Source organism: Amblyomma maculatum, chromosome 4 (assembly GCF_055883805.1).
Source record: "Amblyomma maculatum isolate TAMU_Amacu chromosome 4, ASM5588380v1, whole genome shotgun sequence".
Classification (NCBI taxonomy): Eukaryota; Metazoa; Arthropoda; class Arachnida; order Ixodida; family Ixodidae; genus Amblyomma; species Amblyomma maculatum.
The window spans coordinates 141037196-141056629 of record NC_139347.1 but is presented as its reverse complement, the minus strand read 5'-3'; the positions used below and the strand labels follow the sequence as shown (position 1 = coordinate 141056629).

Sequence of the window (19434 nt, the reverse complement as noted above, 5' to 3'; positions counted from 1 at the left end):
AGTGGGTATAATCAGGCTGATGATGATGATGATGATGACTGCTTTCCATGTGCCAGGCCACTGCTTAAAACATGTTCACAGACAGTTATCTCCGCTGGTAGCCGACAGGAATGTTGTTATGATGATGTAGTGCTCAGTGAGAACAGGCGGCGGAAATGAAAAGCCTGCCGGGTGCTTCATTTCGCACTAGTTCTTTCCCATTTTCTCTTCTTTCACCGGTTTTCACCGGTTGAGCACTGACTCCTTTTGCATTGCAACGCCCACGCCTCCCTTCATTTCCGATTTCTGTTGGCACACTAAATCCGTTCCAACCTTCTGAAACTTCATTTTACACCATGCGTGTACGAAATGCACGTACTGCAGTTGGGCGACCGCATCTGTATTCATACCATGTTCGTCAGCACGCGGGGCAAAAAATTCGCCCAGAAATACAGAGAAACAAAAGCAGTGCTTATAGAGATGTTAATTTCTAATCTAGGACACGCTTTATTATGTTTGCGCGATTGAATGACATTGCAGCTTTTCCGCCGCCTCACAATTCTGAAAGAAAGTATTATCAGCGTGAATGTTGTTTCATTGATACCTATAATTAGTTTCTCACGACATCGCGAAATACGAATTGCAGTGACAGCAGGCAAGATTAAGCGCTAAGTAAGAGGCAGAGACAACGCTTAGCGCGGTCCGCAAAAATGGCGCGAAATTTCCAATTAGAGTAGGCCTGGAATTTCGTCGAAAGAAAGAGAACTGAGTGAATAGGATGACGCAGGAAAGTGTACCCATGCAAGCCCTCTCTCTTTTCTTTCTTCCTTTCTTTCATGATGTGAAACGGACTTTCCAGGTTTTCGAGCCAATTAGGAAACGTGAAGCCGAGCTGTTACCTTTGGGATTGTTCAGTGAGAATAATTACTCTCGGAGGGTGCTGTGCCCGCTCCTAATTAGTGCTCAGACAGAGCGGTACTTCGCTGCCATCTGTCTAAAATGGAACGCGTTTGTTTTCTCCGTTACCATATTCTATTCCAGTACGGTGCGGCCAGCAGTGCTCCATTTGAAAGAGAGAGAGAGAGAAAATATGCTAAACTGGTCAAGTAGTTCTCGTAATGTTTTTTAACATAGAATCGACTATTCCGAATAGAGCTTCACGCATGTCCGTAGGCCGGGGAGTCCCGGTCGATTGGCTGGGGCTCACTCGCGAATACAATGGAAGCGGAAAATTTACACACTTCCGAACTCTGCTTTTATGTTCGTACCTGAGCGCTGAATGCGTTTATTTTGAAAATCCGTTGCAGTCAATGGGATTTTCTTTCCGAAACCTGTTTTCTTATTCTTTCACAAGTTGAGCCTTTATTGGAAGTTGAAACGAGGTCACAAGATTTGCTGCTGGACCTTACGTGCAGGGTTGAGGGGAGGGGGGGGGGGGGGGGTGACGACCGAGCTTGGCCTTCCCTCTGGCCAGCTTACGAACTGTAGTGACGCATTACCATAGGTAACTAAATTATATTAGTTCTATTCATCAGTAGTTCTATCCATTATAGTACCATAATCGAATAGAACTAGAATCTGCAGTGGAACGCCACGTAGGGTTCCTTTGTTACAAAAAGTAGTCAGCTGTTCAAACTTTTCTTGTTAACTAAACAAAAGGCTAACGACCAGAACAAATTTTAAGCCGAGGAGTTTGGGACCTCTGGTTTATTTGATGTAGACAAACATAAAAAGACTGCTCTTTTTGTACTCATATGTGTTTGCTCTGCGAAGTATAGTACGACGCCCATTGTTATAAACTGCTGTTCTTCCAGTGGTATGTTGCTATAGCCTTATTAGATAGTATGCTTTAAATAGCTACTTCTGAATCTCTTTTTAGTCTATGCGGGCGTAAAAATCTTGTTACAACTTCAAAGCACGGCTGTCACTGCAACTGCATACGTGGCCGTGTTGAGATGATGACATATAAAAAGAATTTGCCTAACGTAATTTCCCGCGAGTCCCTGAAAAAAAACAAAAAACAGAAAGCAAAACCCCAACGTGGCAGGCGGGAGCCGACACTTTTGCACAAGACCTCCGCGTGCTATAAGATATACTGACCGGCTTGAGGACCTCGGTGATGAAGTACGTCTGCAGGCCGGCGAGCCTGAGCGCCTCTTCGCGAGAGCCCCCGTCTCCCGGTCCGACGGCGAACTCGCCGTTCAGGAAGCTTAGCGTGCGCTCAGATATGTGCACGCGCCTGCGCACACACAGAGGAAAGGATACGGCGTGATGGCAGTGAATCTTGCCGAAACTGTGGCAGTCACTGAAATTGCAGAATCAGATCGCAGAAGCCCCGGTTTCAGCGTCAGAAAGAATAACTAATAAATACGTATGATGAAATATGCCATATGATATGTTGTCTCAATGCCAGCGCTCTTCGGGGAAACGTTGATATTCAAGCAGGAGGAAGATAAATGAAATCAGCGCGCAGGTGCTTTTCATCAGAAGCCCACAAAGGGGCCCCGGATGAAAATGGATTTTGCAGAAGAGTGAATACGTGCCCCCCTGATCGATATATAACAAAGGACGTCTCAGTTTGTGACTGACATTCGCCGTGACTGAACGTTGGAACGTGAATGGTGTAATTCACCGAATTAAAAGGGTTCCATCTCGTATGAACACCTTTCCAGGATTCGTTGACGTAGGCGTTAAATGCCGTTCTGTCAAAATTTCAATTCTCTTGCCTATCCGAAAAACGCTGCTGTCTGCTATGCTTACGGCCTGGGAAATGCGTAAGCAGGCCACGGCGCAGTTAAGCAACGCATCAAAATCGTGCGTTTGTAAGTCATTTCCTTTCAAAGTTGCGTCGCTTTTGTACTGGTTTACGTCAAGGGTTTGAATCTCTGCACGTTTTCGCCCCGAGGTCGTCGCGGGAGGGTAGTGCGCAGTGAAAGAGTGGCTCACCCGGGCATGCCTCCGCTCTCCATCTTGTTTGCCAGCACGACGTCCTTGCTGTAGACGTCGTACTGCCACTGCCTCTGCCCCAACACGCCAGCGAGCACGGCGCCCGTGTGAATGCCGACCCTCATGTCGACGCCGCTGCGCGTCTGGTCGCGCACCGACCGTATGGCCTCCACCATGCTCAGGCCCATGTGCACGCACAGCACCGCGTGATCGGGACGCTCCTCGGGCGCCCCGCTTACGCAGTAGTAGCAGTCGCCCAGGATCTTGATGCGCAGCTGGTGGAACTTCTGCGCATTCCACGAGAGAGATTGCCAGGATCGAGTACAGATGAATACGGTTACATACTCTGCCAAGAGAGGGCGCAACAATCTGCACTCACGTCCGACAGCTTGTCGAAGCGCGCAAAGAGCTCGTTGAGCGTGCGCACCAACTGCGGCGCCGGACAGGTGGAGGAGAAAGCGGTGAAGCCGACGATGTCGGCGAACAGGATGCTCACGTTCTCGTGGCGACTCATGTATATCTTCTTGAAGGGGCCCTGCACCACAGCGTCCAGGTCCTGCTTCAACTCTGCCGCTACGTGCTTGGGCAGCACCGACAGCAGGAGACGCTCTTGCTCCTGCAAAGATATCATCGCGCCTCGCGTTAGTTGCTCAGAACCTGTGGTAGGAACACACTTTAAGCATGCTGAACAAGGACCCCATGGGAGTCATAAAAAAAGCATTTCTTGTTTGTGTTGTGCCTTCTCTGAAGTGTTTCTTTGTTTTGTTTTGAGCATCAGATAGTACTCGAGCAATCTTAGGTGACTCATCCACGGCCGTGTTTTTGGAGTCAGCATGAAGGTCTTTGTATTTGCTGAACAATGTTTTCAGAATAGCGAGGGAAAGAGGAAAACTTCACAGATTCCCCTATGCTGTCTCGCCCATTGAAGACCAAACACTACAAAGGCATCTTCTTTGCGATGCGATGATAATTTAGAAGCAGATGAAGTTAGCGATAACTGTGTCATAAATGCAGTATGTAGCAATAAGTTGTATGGAGATTGTATATGCACACGCCACCAGCAGGAAAAGTTGGCAGGTTTGGCGTTCTGGTGAAAAACAAAAAACAAAAACGATCAAGAACTGCCTCTTTGCCCATCCGCCTCGTGTTCCTACCAGCTGATGCGGCATGCGTGTTCCCTTATTACCTCCCAATGTATAAGGTGTTTTACGTATAGATACTCAGTCGAAATAACATTTTCTCGTCCCCTTGCCATACTTAAACGTCTATGGGCGACAGTGCAGCCGCTGACAGACTTAACACGAACGATGGAAAGCGTAGCTTGGACTCCTGCTAGCCCCTGGAAGCGATAGTCATCGGGTGTGAGATAATTATCTCGGTACGTGTACGGCGGCTGATGACAGCGCAGCTCGCTTTGACTGCTTTTTCGACTGAGCCCGATCGCCGCGTAGAAATTACATTAATTCCGTAAGCGTTTCTTCGTGGTTTTTTAGCCTATGCAGCATCGCACACCCAGGCAACACGTTGCAGTTTTCTTACCCTCGGAACCCGAAGCTGTCGCAGCTCGGGCGCCTCGTTTTATTTGCTATCAATCCGTACCAGCCGCTCTGCTAGCATTTGCCTTGCTGTCTGCTTTTTTTTTTTTTTTCCTTCCTAGAGTACGGCACGATACCGTGTGACTTCCTGTGTAATTCCGTTCGAAGTGAGAGACACTGGTCGTGCCTTATTTTTTAGATCCGCACCATTCGCAGGAGACTCACGAGCTGCGGAAGCTTAGCGCGGAATTTTGGGTTCCCGCATTAAAATGAAAAACTGCAACGAGTGGCACGGACGTGTGATGCGGCATCAGCTATCAAAATGAGGAAAAACATCTACGTATACGAGAACGTTGCATACGCGGAGATCGGGGGCATTAAAAAAAACGCAGGAATGGATGGATGGATGAATATAGGAGCGTCCCCTTTGAAACGAGGTGGTAGCAGTAGCTATCATGCTCATTTTTCTCCCTATATCTTATATTGATTTAGATTGGTTAACTAAACCATCATTCTATTTATTAAATTTTTGTTTCTGCATTACTAACATTATGTCACTTCTCTGCTTTTAAGCCACCCCAATCTTCCAGTCGTTTTTTTGCTAGTTTCCACCGCCGGTTTATTCACCCGGCCACTGGTATCTCTAAACCCCAGAGCTTCAGGAACAGTGACTGCGCCTGAATCAACTTCCGGATGGATACCATTACATTCGAGTATAATATGGTCAATTGTTTCACTGGAGTTACCACATACAGCACATGCGTCATCTTCATTGTTAAATTTCTTTTTGTAGCTGCGTGCTCTAAGGCACTCTGATCTAGCTTCAAAAAGTAGGGCACTGCCTCTTGAGTTATCAAAGAAAGCTTCCTTCCTGATCTGAATTTTCCACTTTCGGTATAATTGCACAATCTGTTTCTTTTTCATAGAATTTATCCAATTTTTGCCTTCTGTGCTTTCACCTGTTGCTTAATGCTCTTTATTTCTCCGTCCTTGTGACTAGCATACTTACTAGTTAGTTTCCTAGCAGTCAAAGCGAGATGCACGCCAGCTATCTTCAGCGGCCGTAAGCATACCGAGAGTATTATTTCGCACCCGATGACTATGTCGCTTTGTGGCGCTGGTGGCAGTCCTGGCCACGCTTTCCGTCATTCCTGTTAGATCTGTGGCCGGCTGCATACATTCAAAACATCTCAATGCACTGAAGTATAAAAAAATGCCAATTTGCTCTGCGCTTGATTTCGTTAGTCATAAATTCTAGGCTCAAATTCATCACTTAAATGAGTGGTCGCGACATGGACATCTTGGCCTCTGGTGGTATTTATTCAAGCATCTTTAGCGTGGCGTAGATGAACACCATGCATGTGGCTGTTATCTACTCTCTTGCATCACAGTTTTTAGACAAATGGCTTTCCTTAACGCTGTTCTGCGGCTCGCTTGCCCGCAAGGTTCGTTTCCCACCAACCGAAGCTGACGCGACTGGGCCAATTTGTCGACGACCGCGAGCCGCGAAAGGTCGGAGGCGCCTCTAGCGAAGATCATGAATGATCAATCGCTTTTCGGCCTCGGCCTAAACGAGCCGAAATCCGGTGCCGGCCACCGCCACTAATCCCCCGACCACGGCACAGGGCAGGCGCTCCGCTGATCCGCCCGGAAGGATCTCCTCGTCGGACTAAGCGTCGTCTTTGTTCGCCTCCGCGCCTCGATCGTTGTGCGAGCAAGAAAAACAAGCGCTGAGCTCGCAGAAGCCGCATAATGCCGCCGCTTTATGCGGCGAATTATCCCACCGAGCTGCGCGGGATAGGGGATAGGACGAACGAGGGAATGCTACTGAGGCTGCTCGCGGAACAAATCACCTTGAGCTTGCGGCGCCTTCATCGTTAACTGGAAAGCGGCTGGCAGCTACAGCTGCTTTCATTTTGTATCTCAGTATGCTTAGTAAAAAATAGGGACGAGCGCTACTTTCAACCAAGATTGAAGTAGCGCTGATCCCTGTTTGTTTCTTGTGGACTTTATCTAGTAACCAGAGAGGCTCGGACGGTTATTTACCCCAAGTGCTTGTAAATTTTATCACCTAGTATAACCCGCTGCCACCATCCCCAATCTTTACTTCCTTCTATTTTGTATGCAGCAGTCAGGCGAAAACTATTCCAGGAAATAGCTCTGAAGCTGGCGCCGTAGAGGGAGGGAAAGACAACAGAGGTTGCGTTTGCCAAGCGGAGTTACAAAAACAGTGGTGACAGTCACAAGGTATTGACCACGGAATGATTGGATTTTTTTCGGCACAGCAAAGTGTCTCCATGATAACGTGGCTGCTATCGAAAATTGTGACCGAGTCGCCGTAGTGCAGATGAATATTTGCTGTTTTATATAAATGCTGTTTTCGGCGGGAGCCCACAGCCTAAGTAGGGGAGGCATTCGGTCACGGATAGTCCCTTTTTACGATGGAAATATGAGTGCTTCTGCCCGCCCACTAGGCTTATCGCGGCACCTCCATAATTCTCTTTGGACACGCCTCAGACGTTGCCATCATCGATGCAAGCTTGTTAAATAAATGACAGATCAATGATAGATACGCTAACAAAGGGGCCTGATGAAGAACCGCGAAGAAAGCTCGGGGATCGACGGTATCTTGTGTAAACGCTGTGATTTCTGTGTGTGTGTGTGAACTCCCTTGCGCAAAGGAACGCTCTTTTATTTCCTGGCGTGCGCTATTGGCATCCAGGCACGCTGAAGCCTGGCATAGTAATGCTTCATTCCTGAACGATGTAACGTTTTTCTTTGCGAGTTTGCCAGCTGTTGGCGGCCGGGCGCAAACTAAGGTCGTCTGCTCTTCTCTGGCCTTCGCGGCGCATGCTGAGACGCCAAAAGCAAAATCATTTGCTCGTCCTTGGCCTCCCTTTATGTGCTTGCTCAATCGCACCGGAACGCGACCGATTTGCATATAGCAGAGGCTTATCTTCCGGCTTCAAAAATTATGAGGCCACGGCCTTTTCCCTGTTTTCTTTCCTCCACAGTTGGCGCTAGCTGGTGCAGACCTCCTACGCGTTGTAGAGACACCTCTGGACGAACGAAAAGTTGAACTTAAGGATAAACGGTGAGCGAATCACATTTGCTAAGAGTAGGTTGCCGGCGCCACCAGGCTTATAATATAGACACGTGCATTAGAGGTGAAGAAGGAGGAGCGTAATCGGTAGAAGTAGAGGACGTTGAAGTGTGGGCCCCGTTCCTGGTGCCCTCGTTCGCTGGTTCAGCTGTGCTCTCGCGCAACGGCCACAGTAGTTGCTTCTCTGTAACAACTGGTAAACATCTGGTGGAGATGCTGGGTGTACGCTTCCCGACCTGCGTACACCTAGGAGATAAGAACACGGAGCTCACACCGGTTCATCAGCGCCCAAGCCGCCGCCTCCGCGGCCAGTCACCTGAATTCGGACCTATTACCAGCCCGAAGAGGACGACGAAGCCTCGACCGAAAGTTTGAAGTTTGAAGTTTATTTTCATTTCAAGAAGAAATGAGGGACCCGAGACAAAAAGTGAACGTTAATTCACTTGACGGCGCTCGGGCCCCAATACATGGCAACAGCAAGGGGTTTGTAATTACAATATGAGTGCATCCAAAATTCAGATTGTGGTTTCAAACAAGAGTTACAAACATCTTTTCCCACATAATTCAGTCTGCGGAAAAGCTTAATATAACTGCACAACATGAAATATCAACAGGGCCAGTGAATACCATCAAGATGAATGCAGCATGAAATCCAGAAAATACAAAATAATGAAAGAAAACAGCAGATCATGTTTACATCTGGGACATAAAAAATAAATGTATTGTTCTCTTATTAATCTTTTCAATATCAACTTTACTTTGGAGAAGAATATTTGAGAGAGGGCAAAAGATAGGCGAGCATTTGCTGGCCAAATGCTGTTCTCGCAAAAGGCACAATCCAAGTATCTGTAGAACGTGAAGGGTATGTTCGTGTAAGTGCTCTTAAATTGGCGATGGAAAGTACTGCAGATTCAGAGGTAGCAATGTGCTGTTTGTAGCGAACGGCTAAGTTGTATGAATAGAGATGGGCCACTGGCATTATTCTAAAGTTCTTGAAAAGCGGCATGGTATGAGTGTAGTAGTCTGCTCCAGCTATATGGCGGACCACCTTTTTCTGAAGTACATATAATCAATTTAAATTTGTTTGTGTAGTTTTACCCCATACAAGGAAACAGTAGTTTAGTTGAGACAAGAACAATGAATTGTATATATGAAGCTTAATTTTGGCCGGTAGAAAGAAATGGAATTTTGCTAATATACCCACTACTTTTGACAGGCCTGAAATTGTTTCATTTACGGGCCTATCCCAGGACATATTTTGTGAAAATAAACACCGAGTGTTTTTACTTCATCAACGATTTCAATAGGAGCATGGTCAAAAATTATACTATTATTTAGAGACATTATTGGCAACGATGACTGTCTTACGGAAAATAACATTGCTTTTGTTTTGGTTACATTTATTTCTAATGAATTAAGTTTGCTCCAGGTGCTCAAATGATTCAACGATTCATTTATGTCGTTTACAAGCTCGTTGTAGTCATTGCTTCGAAATAAGAGTGTTGTGTCATCCGCATATATTATATACTCTGGCCTTGCACTAATGTTTACAATATCATTGACATAAAAATTAAATAAGAGGGGCCCCAGGATGCTCCCTTGAGGCACGCCCATAGTAACACGCTTTGAGGAAGAAAGATTTTCGCCTATTCTAACACTTTGTGTACGATGCTCCAGATATGAACGTATTAAGTCTAGGGGCACACCTCGGATTCCGTATGCTTCTAACTTTTTGAGCAATGTCCTGTGATTTAAACGATCAAATGCTTTGGAGTAATCAATGTAAATACCAGCGACTAACTCTTTGTTTTCAAAGCTTCGTAGAATGAATTCTTTTTGTGTTAATAGAGCTAGTTCAGTAGATCTGCCTTTACGAAAACCATATTGTGCGGGAGTAATAAGACAACATTTATCAGCAAATGCAGTAATTCTAGTTTGTATTAATTTTTCCAAAGGCTTAGAAAAAACTGGTAGAATAGATATTGGACGGTAGTTTGACAAGGTATTTTTATCGCCTCCTTTAAACAGCACTATTACCTTTGATGCCTGCATTTTCCGATGAAAGGTTCCTGTTGAAAGGACCAAGTTATATATAAACAAAAGCTGCGGTAAGATCAAATCTAAAACGTATATAACCGGCTTGATTTGTATGTCATCAATATCGCAAACCGTACTATTATTCATAGAAATGAATTCTGCATGAATCTCACTCTCATCTGTCGGCCCTAAGTACAAACTCTCGCTGTTTCTGTTAATTCCATTTGTTGCTTCAGAATGATGTGAACTCGAAACTATGTTGACAAAATGATGATTGAAAGCTTCCGCCAACTCAACACCAGACACCAGAGAGGCATTTAATGTTAATTCGGAAACTCTGTGATCTGTAAGAGAACGGTTTAAAATCTTGTTTATATTTTTCCACAAAGCATCCGGTTTAGAGTTGTACTCTGGCTGAAAAAGATTAAAAAGGTATTCTCGCTTCTTATTCCGTATGACAGCATTGGTTTTGTTTCTATGGCGTTTAAAAATCTTCCAGTCATTTGTGTCTCGTGTGGTTATGAACTTTTTGAACAATTTATCTTTCCTTTTTATCATCTTAAGGCATTCTTTCGTTATCCAAGGTTTCTTTGATTTGCTAGTCTTTTGCTTAGCGACTAAAATGAATGATGATAGGTAAGACTTTAAAAATAGAGACAAAAAGTATTATATGCTTCATCAGGTGTTTGCGAGCAATACACTGCATCCCAGTCTGTTTCTGAGATAACAGTGCGAAATTTTTCCAATGTGTTGTCGTTCATATTCTGCATTTTCTGGCAAACGTCCGGTTTTTTTTACCCTCTTTCTAGGGGTCGATCGACTAAATAAAAAAATTGGCATGTGATCACTGATATGTGAGGCGAGAACGCCGGCGGTAGTATCTTGTATGGTTTGGTTGGTTATAAACAGGTCTATCAAAGTACTACTGTTTGGTGTTACACGTGTAGCAGATTTAATTAGGTTGTTGAAGCCATGCGAGTCCAGGAGTGTTTCAAAATTGTGTTGTAGTGTAGATGGATTTAACAGGTCAATATTCAGATCACCTCCGAGTATAAGCACGAGCTTATTTTCGTTTACATAATTTAGTATCTTATCGATGAGAGAGAGAAAATTTGACACATTGCCCTCAGGAGGACGATACATCACTACAAACAGATATTTTTGACATATCACAGCAAGGCACTCTGTACTTGGCGTTATAAAAGAAAATGCTTCAAGCAATTCACATTGAAGTGACTGTTTTACATGCATAAGGACACCACCACCGCGTCTGGTCGCTCGGTATAAAAAGAATGTGCTATATTCTGCATCCTTCATGACGTCACAAACAGATGTAAACCATGTTTCGGTTAGCGTTATGACGTCAAACTGAAATCTGAAAGTGTTTAGTAGTAGTGTTTAGTTCCACCGGAAATGGCCACAGATAGTAGGTCCCAGTGCCCATATCCTCTACCACACGCCGCGAACACCGCCATCTTTTCACGGCGATGTATACGAAGATGCGGAGGACTGGTTGGACACCTATGAGCGAGAGCACTGAGACAGCTCAACCAGCGAACGAGGGCACCAAGAACGCGGCCCACACTTCAACGTCCTCTACTTCTACCGATTGCGCTCCTCCATCTTCACCTCTAATGCACGTGTCAATATTATGATTTATGAGATTTTAAAGCCATTTCGTCTCCTATACAAGGGCCAAGTCAGAGCAGCCATCGGGCAGCGGTACAGGCCCGTCGCAGCTGGAGAAGAGGACGCTTACCTGCGACTCTTCCTCGACGACCAGCTTGGCCTCGAGGGACTGGCGGGTCTCGAGGAAGGCTCGACGCTGCATGCGTTCCACCCAGAGGAAAGCCATGAGGCCCAGCAGGTTGGCGCAGGCCAGCAGCAGCAGAGAGGCCGCGGGGGGCCTTCCCTTCCACAGAGCCACCTGGGCGGCCACCAGAGTGCCCGAGGCGGCCAGGGCCGACACCACGCGCCAGGGCAGCAGCACGTGCGCGGCGAAAGAGTACACCACCATCCAGGGAAGGGCGTCCTCCCAACCCTGCACACAACGGAGGTACAGATGCTATATATATGCATCAAGAGTCATCTACCTGCTGTAGTCAAGCCTGCTTCTACGCATGGTGCACGAACTGAGGTGATGGACAACGAAGAGTGGTAAACTGGACTAGCTGGTTGACGTTCATCTTTTCCACGAAGGCGGGTACTGAGCTAAAATACACTCGGACAAAAGAAGTGGTGAACAGGACGTGCGCAGTTCTGTCCACCACTTTTTTTTTGTCCGTGTGTTTTTTAGCGCAGTACCAACATAGTGGAAAAGATGCAAAACGAAGCACGCAGGGAAGTTTTGACACTTAGTTAGCTTATTTATTAAAACAAAGAAATGAAAAGCTGGGCTCATGTGTGAGCGTATAAGCCGTTCTCTTTGTTCGCAGCGCTTTGCGTACCGAATACACCTAATGATTAGTCTGATTCTTCTTCGTATTTCCGCGCATTTCTTTCTACTTTTGCATTCAGCAAAAGTTTGCGCCACCACATGCGGGCTAACCGCTTGAAAGGCCTCCTGGGGCGTCTTGAAACACTTGTCACAATTTATTCCCGTTCTCTTTCCCAAGGCGAGCTTCCTTTTATGGCTTGTTTGTCTTTAGGTTTTTATAGGGTTTAACATCCGAAAGCTACTCAGGCTGTGAAGGACGCCGTAGTGGAGGACTCCGGAAATTTTGATAACCTGGGGTTCTTTAACGTGCAATGGTATCGCACAGTACACGAGCGCCTTGCTTTTCGCCTCCATCACAGAACTGCTGCCGTGGCCGGCATTCATTCTTATAGTCCCTGGATTCATCAGTTGAGCACCCTACCTGCTCAGCCACTGTGGCGGGCCAATTAAAACAGCTGTGATAACAGCGTGGTCTTTTTTGCGCTCATGTCAGCTTAATTTGGAGCATAGGAACATGGGTGGAACCAGAATAAAGACTCTTGGGTACACGAAAAAACGTAAATACGCAAACGTAATGCAAAATCCTTGTAGAATATTTTAAGGACCTCGTGAATAGTAAGCGTTACTTGAAAGAAGCAATTAAACCTCTACAAATAGCGCGCAAGGGCGTGGCAGTGGATAAAAAAAAAACGGGCAGGCACCATGCAAGCTTTCGTATCACGTACATTCACTGCACTTACTTGATTGAACTTCCTATATTACCAATAAATTCAAACGTGTAAAATTTTTGTCATTTATTGACACAGTCGTTAGGGCTTAATTGTATTGCAGGGAGAACCGGCCACAGAAACGTCAATACAACAAAAATGCATTCGTTCAAATCTTATGAAGGCTATTACACAGATGTCTACTCCTACAATGTTGTGGTGTGTTTTCCAAGGGGCTACCATCCTTTATTCAACTTCTCCCTCCATTTTGATAGCATGCCGGCGAAGTGGTCTACAGTGCTCCCGGCCATATCGACAATGATTCCCACTGCCGTTGTTGTCGTTGCCACCCGGAACAAATTGCCTAAAGACAGGGTTCAAAAACGACCCTCAACGTGCTAGCGGTCTTCGCGCACCTAGGCGCCGGTACTAGCCTGATGTCTTTTGTCGGCTGGAGTTCTTTAATATCTAAACTATGGCTAGACGCAACTAGGTGGCCTAACAAGAGAGCGGCTGTTCATTCCAGTCTTTGCATGCGCCTATACCGGTCGCACAACACTCGTTCTGCCGCAGCAACAAGCTGTTTGATGGGACATTGCTCTGATATTCAGGTTGAGGCACCCTTGATATATTTTTATTTTGTTTGGGACAAAAGGGTTCGCGTTTTGCATACTCGCAATTTGATTAAAATGATTTTTTGTAGCAACGATCATTACCTTCAGCAGAACCACAACTGGCGTCATCATACGAGACGATATCGAGCCTATCATACAAAAAAAGAAATAAAAAAAAATTACAAATTAATTTTGAGAATTTTCCAACATAGCTTTTTAATATATTACGAAATATCCCCGTAATTATCAATATATTGTAGATAATCCCTAGGCAGGCTTGTAGATGATTTATTACCAAAAACGCATCCACTTTAGTTACCCATGAGCGCCAGAGAATCTTTAGAAGCAAAGCTCTGCTACGTATTGCAAGCGTATATAATTCTATCATTTTGGTAATAAAACTATCTTATAATATTGCACAGTCGCCTTGCAAATATCTCTGAAAGCACGATCCATTGAGTTTCCACGGCTTTCTTAGCTACTGGGTGCGAGCGCAGAGAAAGCATTAAACGCAAAATTTTTACCCCGCTTCGAAAGCATAGACAATTATTCCCATCACCATGTGCATAACGTTATCTCACAACATCCCCCAGTTGCACCAGGATATAAATGGCGTCCCAGCGTATTGGAGTTCGCTGGAAGGATGTCACAACGAATAGCTCCGCATAAAAAAGAAATCAAGGAGATTATAGATAAATAAGATTGAAAACGAGCAATGTAAAATTTTTAGACGACACTGTTAATCGCACAAAACTATTGAAAACGCATGCTAGATTATTGAGTAGTCAGCTCCACGTGATCAGGCTACATCGCACACTCCACTCGAGGTCTGGAGAGTGGACATGGACGTTGCTCGGCGTGGCTTGTTACCTGTCACCGCGTACCTGAAGTTCCCGCAATTAAGGTTTCGTCAATCGCAACGAGGCTCCTAAACAGCGTCTTCATTTATTAAAGAGATTGTTTATTTTTAAAAATTTGCTGATAAAATGAACGCTAAAGTTTCACTTCAGATTTCCATTGGTGCGCTAGGTTTATTCGAGTTATTTCCAGATGGTTTCACACGTACATCGCCACCAAGCGCAGCTGTCGTAAAACTCAAGTTAAGCAACTCCAGTGCAATGATTCACGACTGCACTGTGGCCTGATTACATCTTCACTTGGAGGGAGGTGAGCAAGTGAGTTGACGAGGGAGGCGATTATGGAAAGGCTGCATTGACGCTGACTCATGCACGGCTGATCTCAGCAATCGGCGAAAGGATGCGAAGATTTTTTTCCCGCTTATGCAAATAACTTGGCTTTCAGTCATAAAAACCATTTTTAAACCACTAGTTTAGGCACAGCTCTTCTCACATTGCCTAAACATAAACACTGCTTATTAATCTAATGCGCGTTTTTACTGCAGAACCTGTTGTACGAGGAAAGGTGGGCATAGGTTTTAATGACGTTTGGGAAATTTCACTATTACCACGTAGGTTCATGGCGTGCATGACGCGCAGTGCGTGAGCGTGCCGTCATTAAATCGCTCGCAACTCCGGAAGCTAAAATAGCTCCCCCTAACCGTACCAGAAGCTGAACTTGGCGAACGTCGCATCTAACACTATCGCGAGTGACGTCTTTGTCAGGATCAGGTGCAGCAACGGCGACAGGATTCTTGCGATGCGGAGATGTGTCAACGACGCAACACGGGGTCCGGAAGGGCGCACCCGTAAATCCAGAACCGCCAGACTCGAGAGACAAGCGAATCGCGATCGTTGGGTCTTGTGTACTCGGCCAGCGGCGGCCCGAAAAATATGCTGGGAAGCTAAGTGGCAGATCCCCCTCAAATGCTCCACGCATCAGCTGCACTCAGCGACCACCTATGGTACTCTCATTGGCAAAATCTTTTGCGGTAGCTTCGGTAGTTTTTTCGTGAATATGAATGCACTTTAACACGACAGCGTTCAAGGCCATGTTCTCCTGCAAACTCACCGAGAAGACATCAAGATTATCAGCGGCAGTAGCACTGAGGACGGGATTATAAAATGTACAACCCGGTATACAATTAGTGACGCTAACCATTCAAACCCACGGGATCATTCTGAATGATCGCTGCATTCAATCGATACTCAGTCATGCATGAAAAATTTTATCAGCCGTATTGTGGAGCAAAGGCAGCTACAGTGCAGCGTTTCCCCACACTGTGTAGCATTTCCCGAATTTACAGGTTAAAATATCTCCATAAGCTCCACAAGAGTACAGGAACCCAACTGATGATATAAGTTGCGATGCTGAAGAAAGCCTTGCTGGGAAAGCCAGATAGAGCAGCAGAGAAACAAAAACGCGACCAGCCTGTGGACGGGCGGGCGCCTTTAAGAGGGAAACTGTGTCGATGGAGAGAGAACTGCGCCGTGTTGGCGCCCATGAAGGGCTTCGGAGAAGGGCAGGTCGATTGGATCCTCGTGAGGACGAAGAGGTCCACGCTAAGGCGATCCGTGTCATCGGCATTCAGGCCGCGTAAATGATGATCCACGGCATCCATTATCACATGTCAGAGAGCAGTGCACCGAAGTGAGACCCTGCGGTGTTCGCTGACGCTAAGCACAGTCGGTTAGCGCATCGGCCGAGGAACGCTGTCCGTCGTACACGTGCTTTCTTGTATATCTGTCTAGTTGTCTTCTGGCTCTTTATTTGATTCCGTGGAAGTTGTAGGGTCGATCGAAGCCCGGAGCAGCACATCGGAAGCTAGACGAGTGGCCCCTTTCAGCCATGGGCACCAGCCGTCATTCGCCGCCTCAGCTGACGTCGCCATGCGACCGGAAAGCACGAAGGCACTGATCGAGACGCAACCAGGACGAGGCACGTGCACAATCTTGCCCAGAACACAAATGTCGCTGAAGGAATATCACTGGTATAACAGGCCAGTACAAAGACAAAGCGTTGTTTGCAACACGTGCGGTATACCTACACAGCCAATTTCCGGAGTTTGTAGAATAAGAAAAAGCTATGTTTACTCGGAATGTTGGGGCACACACTGACATTGAGAGACGCGGCGTTCAGCACCCTAAAAGAGCAAGGGCCTAATTGGCTGTACATGCTGCTTTAGCGCGTCGAAAGCAGCAGTGCTCATGACTCGAAGGGCACGGAAAAGAACACGATTTCCAGCTTATATTTGAGTGCTTGGACTGTGAGGAAATCAGCCTTTGTCGTATTCCTGTGCTGCAATACCTTTTTGCCGGTAGTAACTACACGTCATAGGGCTTTTTCTATTGTTCGCTTCAAAGTACACAACGAAGAGTTAGCCGTATATTCTGAACAATGGTAGAATTGCGAAGACTGTGGCCTAGAGACTCCGTGATGAAACCGACGCGAAGGTCGAATCGTTGCGCCGAGCCGGCTTTTATGACGCCCTTTACATCGGACGTCTCTGTTCGGAAGAATTCTCAGAGAAGATACGTACGGAACGGGTTGTCGCGATGGGTCAAACAAATATTCGTGTTGTTAATCCTTCGTGCTCATGTCTTTACGCTTGCAGGGTACTTCAAAAAGCACCAGGAGCAGCTGTTGGTAACTGCACCCTTCGTGTACTAAGAAGGGATAAAAAGTGGGAGAAAAATGGCATCAGCGCCCCGCGTCGCCGACCTCGACGAAAGGCCGAGCAATGATTCTTCTCGCTCCTGCGGAGTGCCCTTCACAGCGTAACAGACACGCGATGGGCAGGGAAGCCCTTATCTCAGGCGATATATACGAGCCCACTATCGACGCGACCGCGTGCCGTTTGGCGGAGATGGATCGTCGTTCGTGAGACGCACCATTAGACCCGGCCAGACGGACGGAACGGGAGATGTATGGACGGCAGCCCCGACGACTGTGCGCCGCGCACTCGATATATATCGGCCGGGTGCTCCAGACTGACACGCGTGCGCTGTCCACGCCCGCACTCTTGGGTTTCTGCCCTCGTCCTCGTTGGGGTAGACTAACTCTATCCTTTCCGGTTCTCCCCCTTCTTTTTATTCGACGGCTAAATCGTTTCAGATACGTGTACCGACAAGCACGCGGGAAAACAAAAGGTGCGCTGCTTTTCTTGTCGCGGAGAGCTTTGCCGCACGATGGGATACGACAATCGAGCCCTTGGAGACAATCGAGCCCTTGGAGAACGACCGTGCTGGCAGGTGGATGCTGCCAGTGCGTGGGCTAAAAGCGTCGGGCGAACTGGACGCAGACTACTCCTATTTTACGGGCTCACTCCAAACTCTCTGAGAAACATGTGTCCAAGCAAGGGGCGTTAATATGATATGGTTCATGCCGCATGAATACGCAACACGCACCATTGGCCAAATATGTGTATTGCCCAGCCGAAAAAAAAAAAAAAAACAAAAACTACACAACAATGTCAAAATTACGACAAGATATTCTGTAGTTCTGTAGTAAACGTCAAATTTTTCTGTTGTTAGGTGGCTTTCTTTTTGTAGTAGTTTTCTGCTGTCTGTAATTCTGTAGTACTTCTCCGTTGTAATTACAGAAAAATCTGATGTGAATACAAACATTTTGGTCGCACAATAGTTTGCTGTAAAAACGTAGCGCACATATTCTGTCATAACAAACGATACTTTTCTGCAGCTTTTTCGACAGGGTGTATTGGCAATGTTCTCCCCGACATAGAACCAGTGCCAACACAGTAACCAAATTGGGTCGATGGTTCGTGCCGTCTGGGAAATATATGCCAAATTCGAATTAGCTCTAACACTTCGTTTTTACTATCTTGGTTTCTGGTTTTATATCTTCATTAGCATGAAGTCATAATGTACCCCATCACGTGAAAGGCTACCCGGCAGATGATTTAAACGAGCGCCACGAGTGTGCCTGCATGACCTACAGGAGTAGCGCTTTTTACTCGGATCCAAGGGTCCCGGCGGACTGGATCTCCATCTCGAAAGTGCTGCACAAGTTAGCAGCTCATGCCAATTTGGCCATGACATGTCGTATCGTGACGTCACAAATGCTCGCACACAATGCCGTGATCATGAAGGTGCTGTCCCGTTACCGTACGCAATGGCCGGTGTACATCTGCTGGACATTTGATAAACCGCTCGGCGCACCAATCACAAGGTGATGTCTCACGTATATACAACCACATTTACAATAGCTGCTTTTCACTGTAGGCGCAGTTTAGTGGGTGGCGGTCGTTGAGAGTTGAAGTGCGATTGCTCGGAGCAGGTAGACGCGGCCGAAGGCGCCTACTCGGCGTCGCGGTGAAATGCACGGGGAGACGCTGGTGCAATCGCGAAGCCTTCCATCTTTAATCGCAGGACCTTTGCGTGGGCGGCGCGCTGCTTGTTTCACCGGGCCGGAGTTCTCTCCCCGAGGCGGGGAAGGGCCGCTGTCGAGGCCGCAATTACACGATCGCGGGGGCCGCACCGCCAGAAATAACCGAGGCTGCGTGGGCTCTAATTAGAGCGCGGGAGCCCCGCGTCTTCCCTGTTTCCGTCGCAACACGGCGCGTCTGGCCGCCAGCTTACACGCTGCATAAAGCCGCGGGCGCTGTGGTCAGGGCGTTGTTGAAGCCGGCTGAACTCAGCTGGGGACGCGGGGTTCTATTACTTGTATAAGACACATCCGTCATGAAACACGGAGAGAGTGAGAAAATGACAGTACAATAAAAGAATGCATCATTGACAATAATACAGGACGCAGGAGGTCAAAAAGAAATGCCCACAGACCAGTGCAGTAGAGAGACCCCCTCGTCTTCCTAAGTTATATTAATGTGAACATGAAATTTCACCAACATATTCATGAGAACAAGAAAATGTAAAATGGAGGTACATGTATCCAATGTTGGTTATAAACAAGAAAAAATACCTCCGCGTCAGATGCTGTAAACAATAAACACTTGTGTTGGTTATGAAAACTTAGCTTTAGTTTTGTAATAGGTAGATTATTAAACACTTGCACTACTGTGGGGGACACCTCTAAATATTGGACAAACCTAAATTTTAAAGCGCAATGCAGAACATTTGTACTTTATTGTGCAAAAATGTTCAGTGTTTGACGTACGGTGCTATCAACGTGCATCAGATGAAGTCAGGTGTGTATGGTGCCG

At 46.5% G+C, this 19434-nt stretch overlaps 1 protein-coding gene across 1 annotated transcript in view; it reads right to left on the bottom strand.

The window, feature by feature from the left end:
- LOC146193191 (adenylate cyclase type 3-like) overlaps positions 1-19434 on the bottom strand; it is a 215909-nt gene that overhangs the window by 68000 nt on the left and 128475 nt on the right. The window contains exons 2-5 of the mRNA XM_084602609.1: positions 11360-11641; positions 3305-3541; positions 2926-3212; positions 2080-2218 (exon numbers count right to left, since the gene is read on the bottom strand). Coding sequence (XP_084458735.1) covers positions 2080-2218; positions 2926-3212; positions 3305-3541; positions 11360-11641 — 945 coding nt within the window. The remainder of the gene's footprint in view (positions 1-2079; positions 2219-2925; positions 3213-3304; positions 3542-11359; positions 11642-19434) is intronic.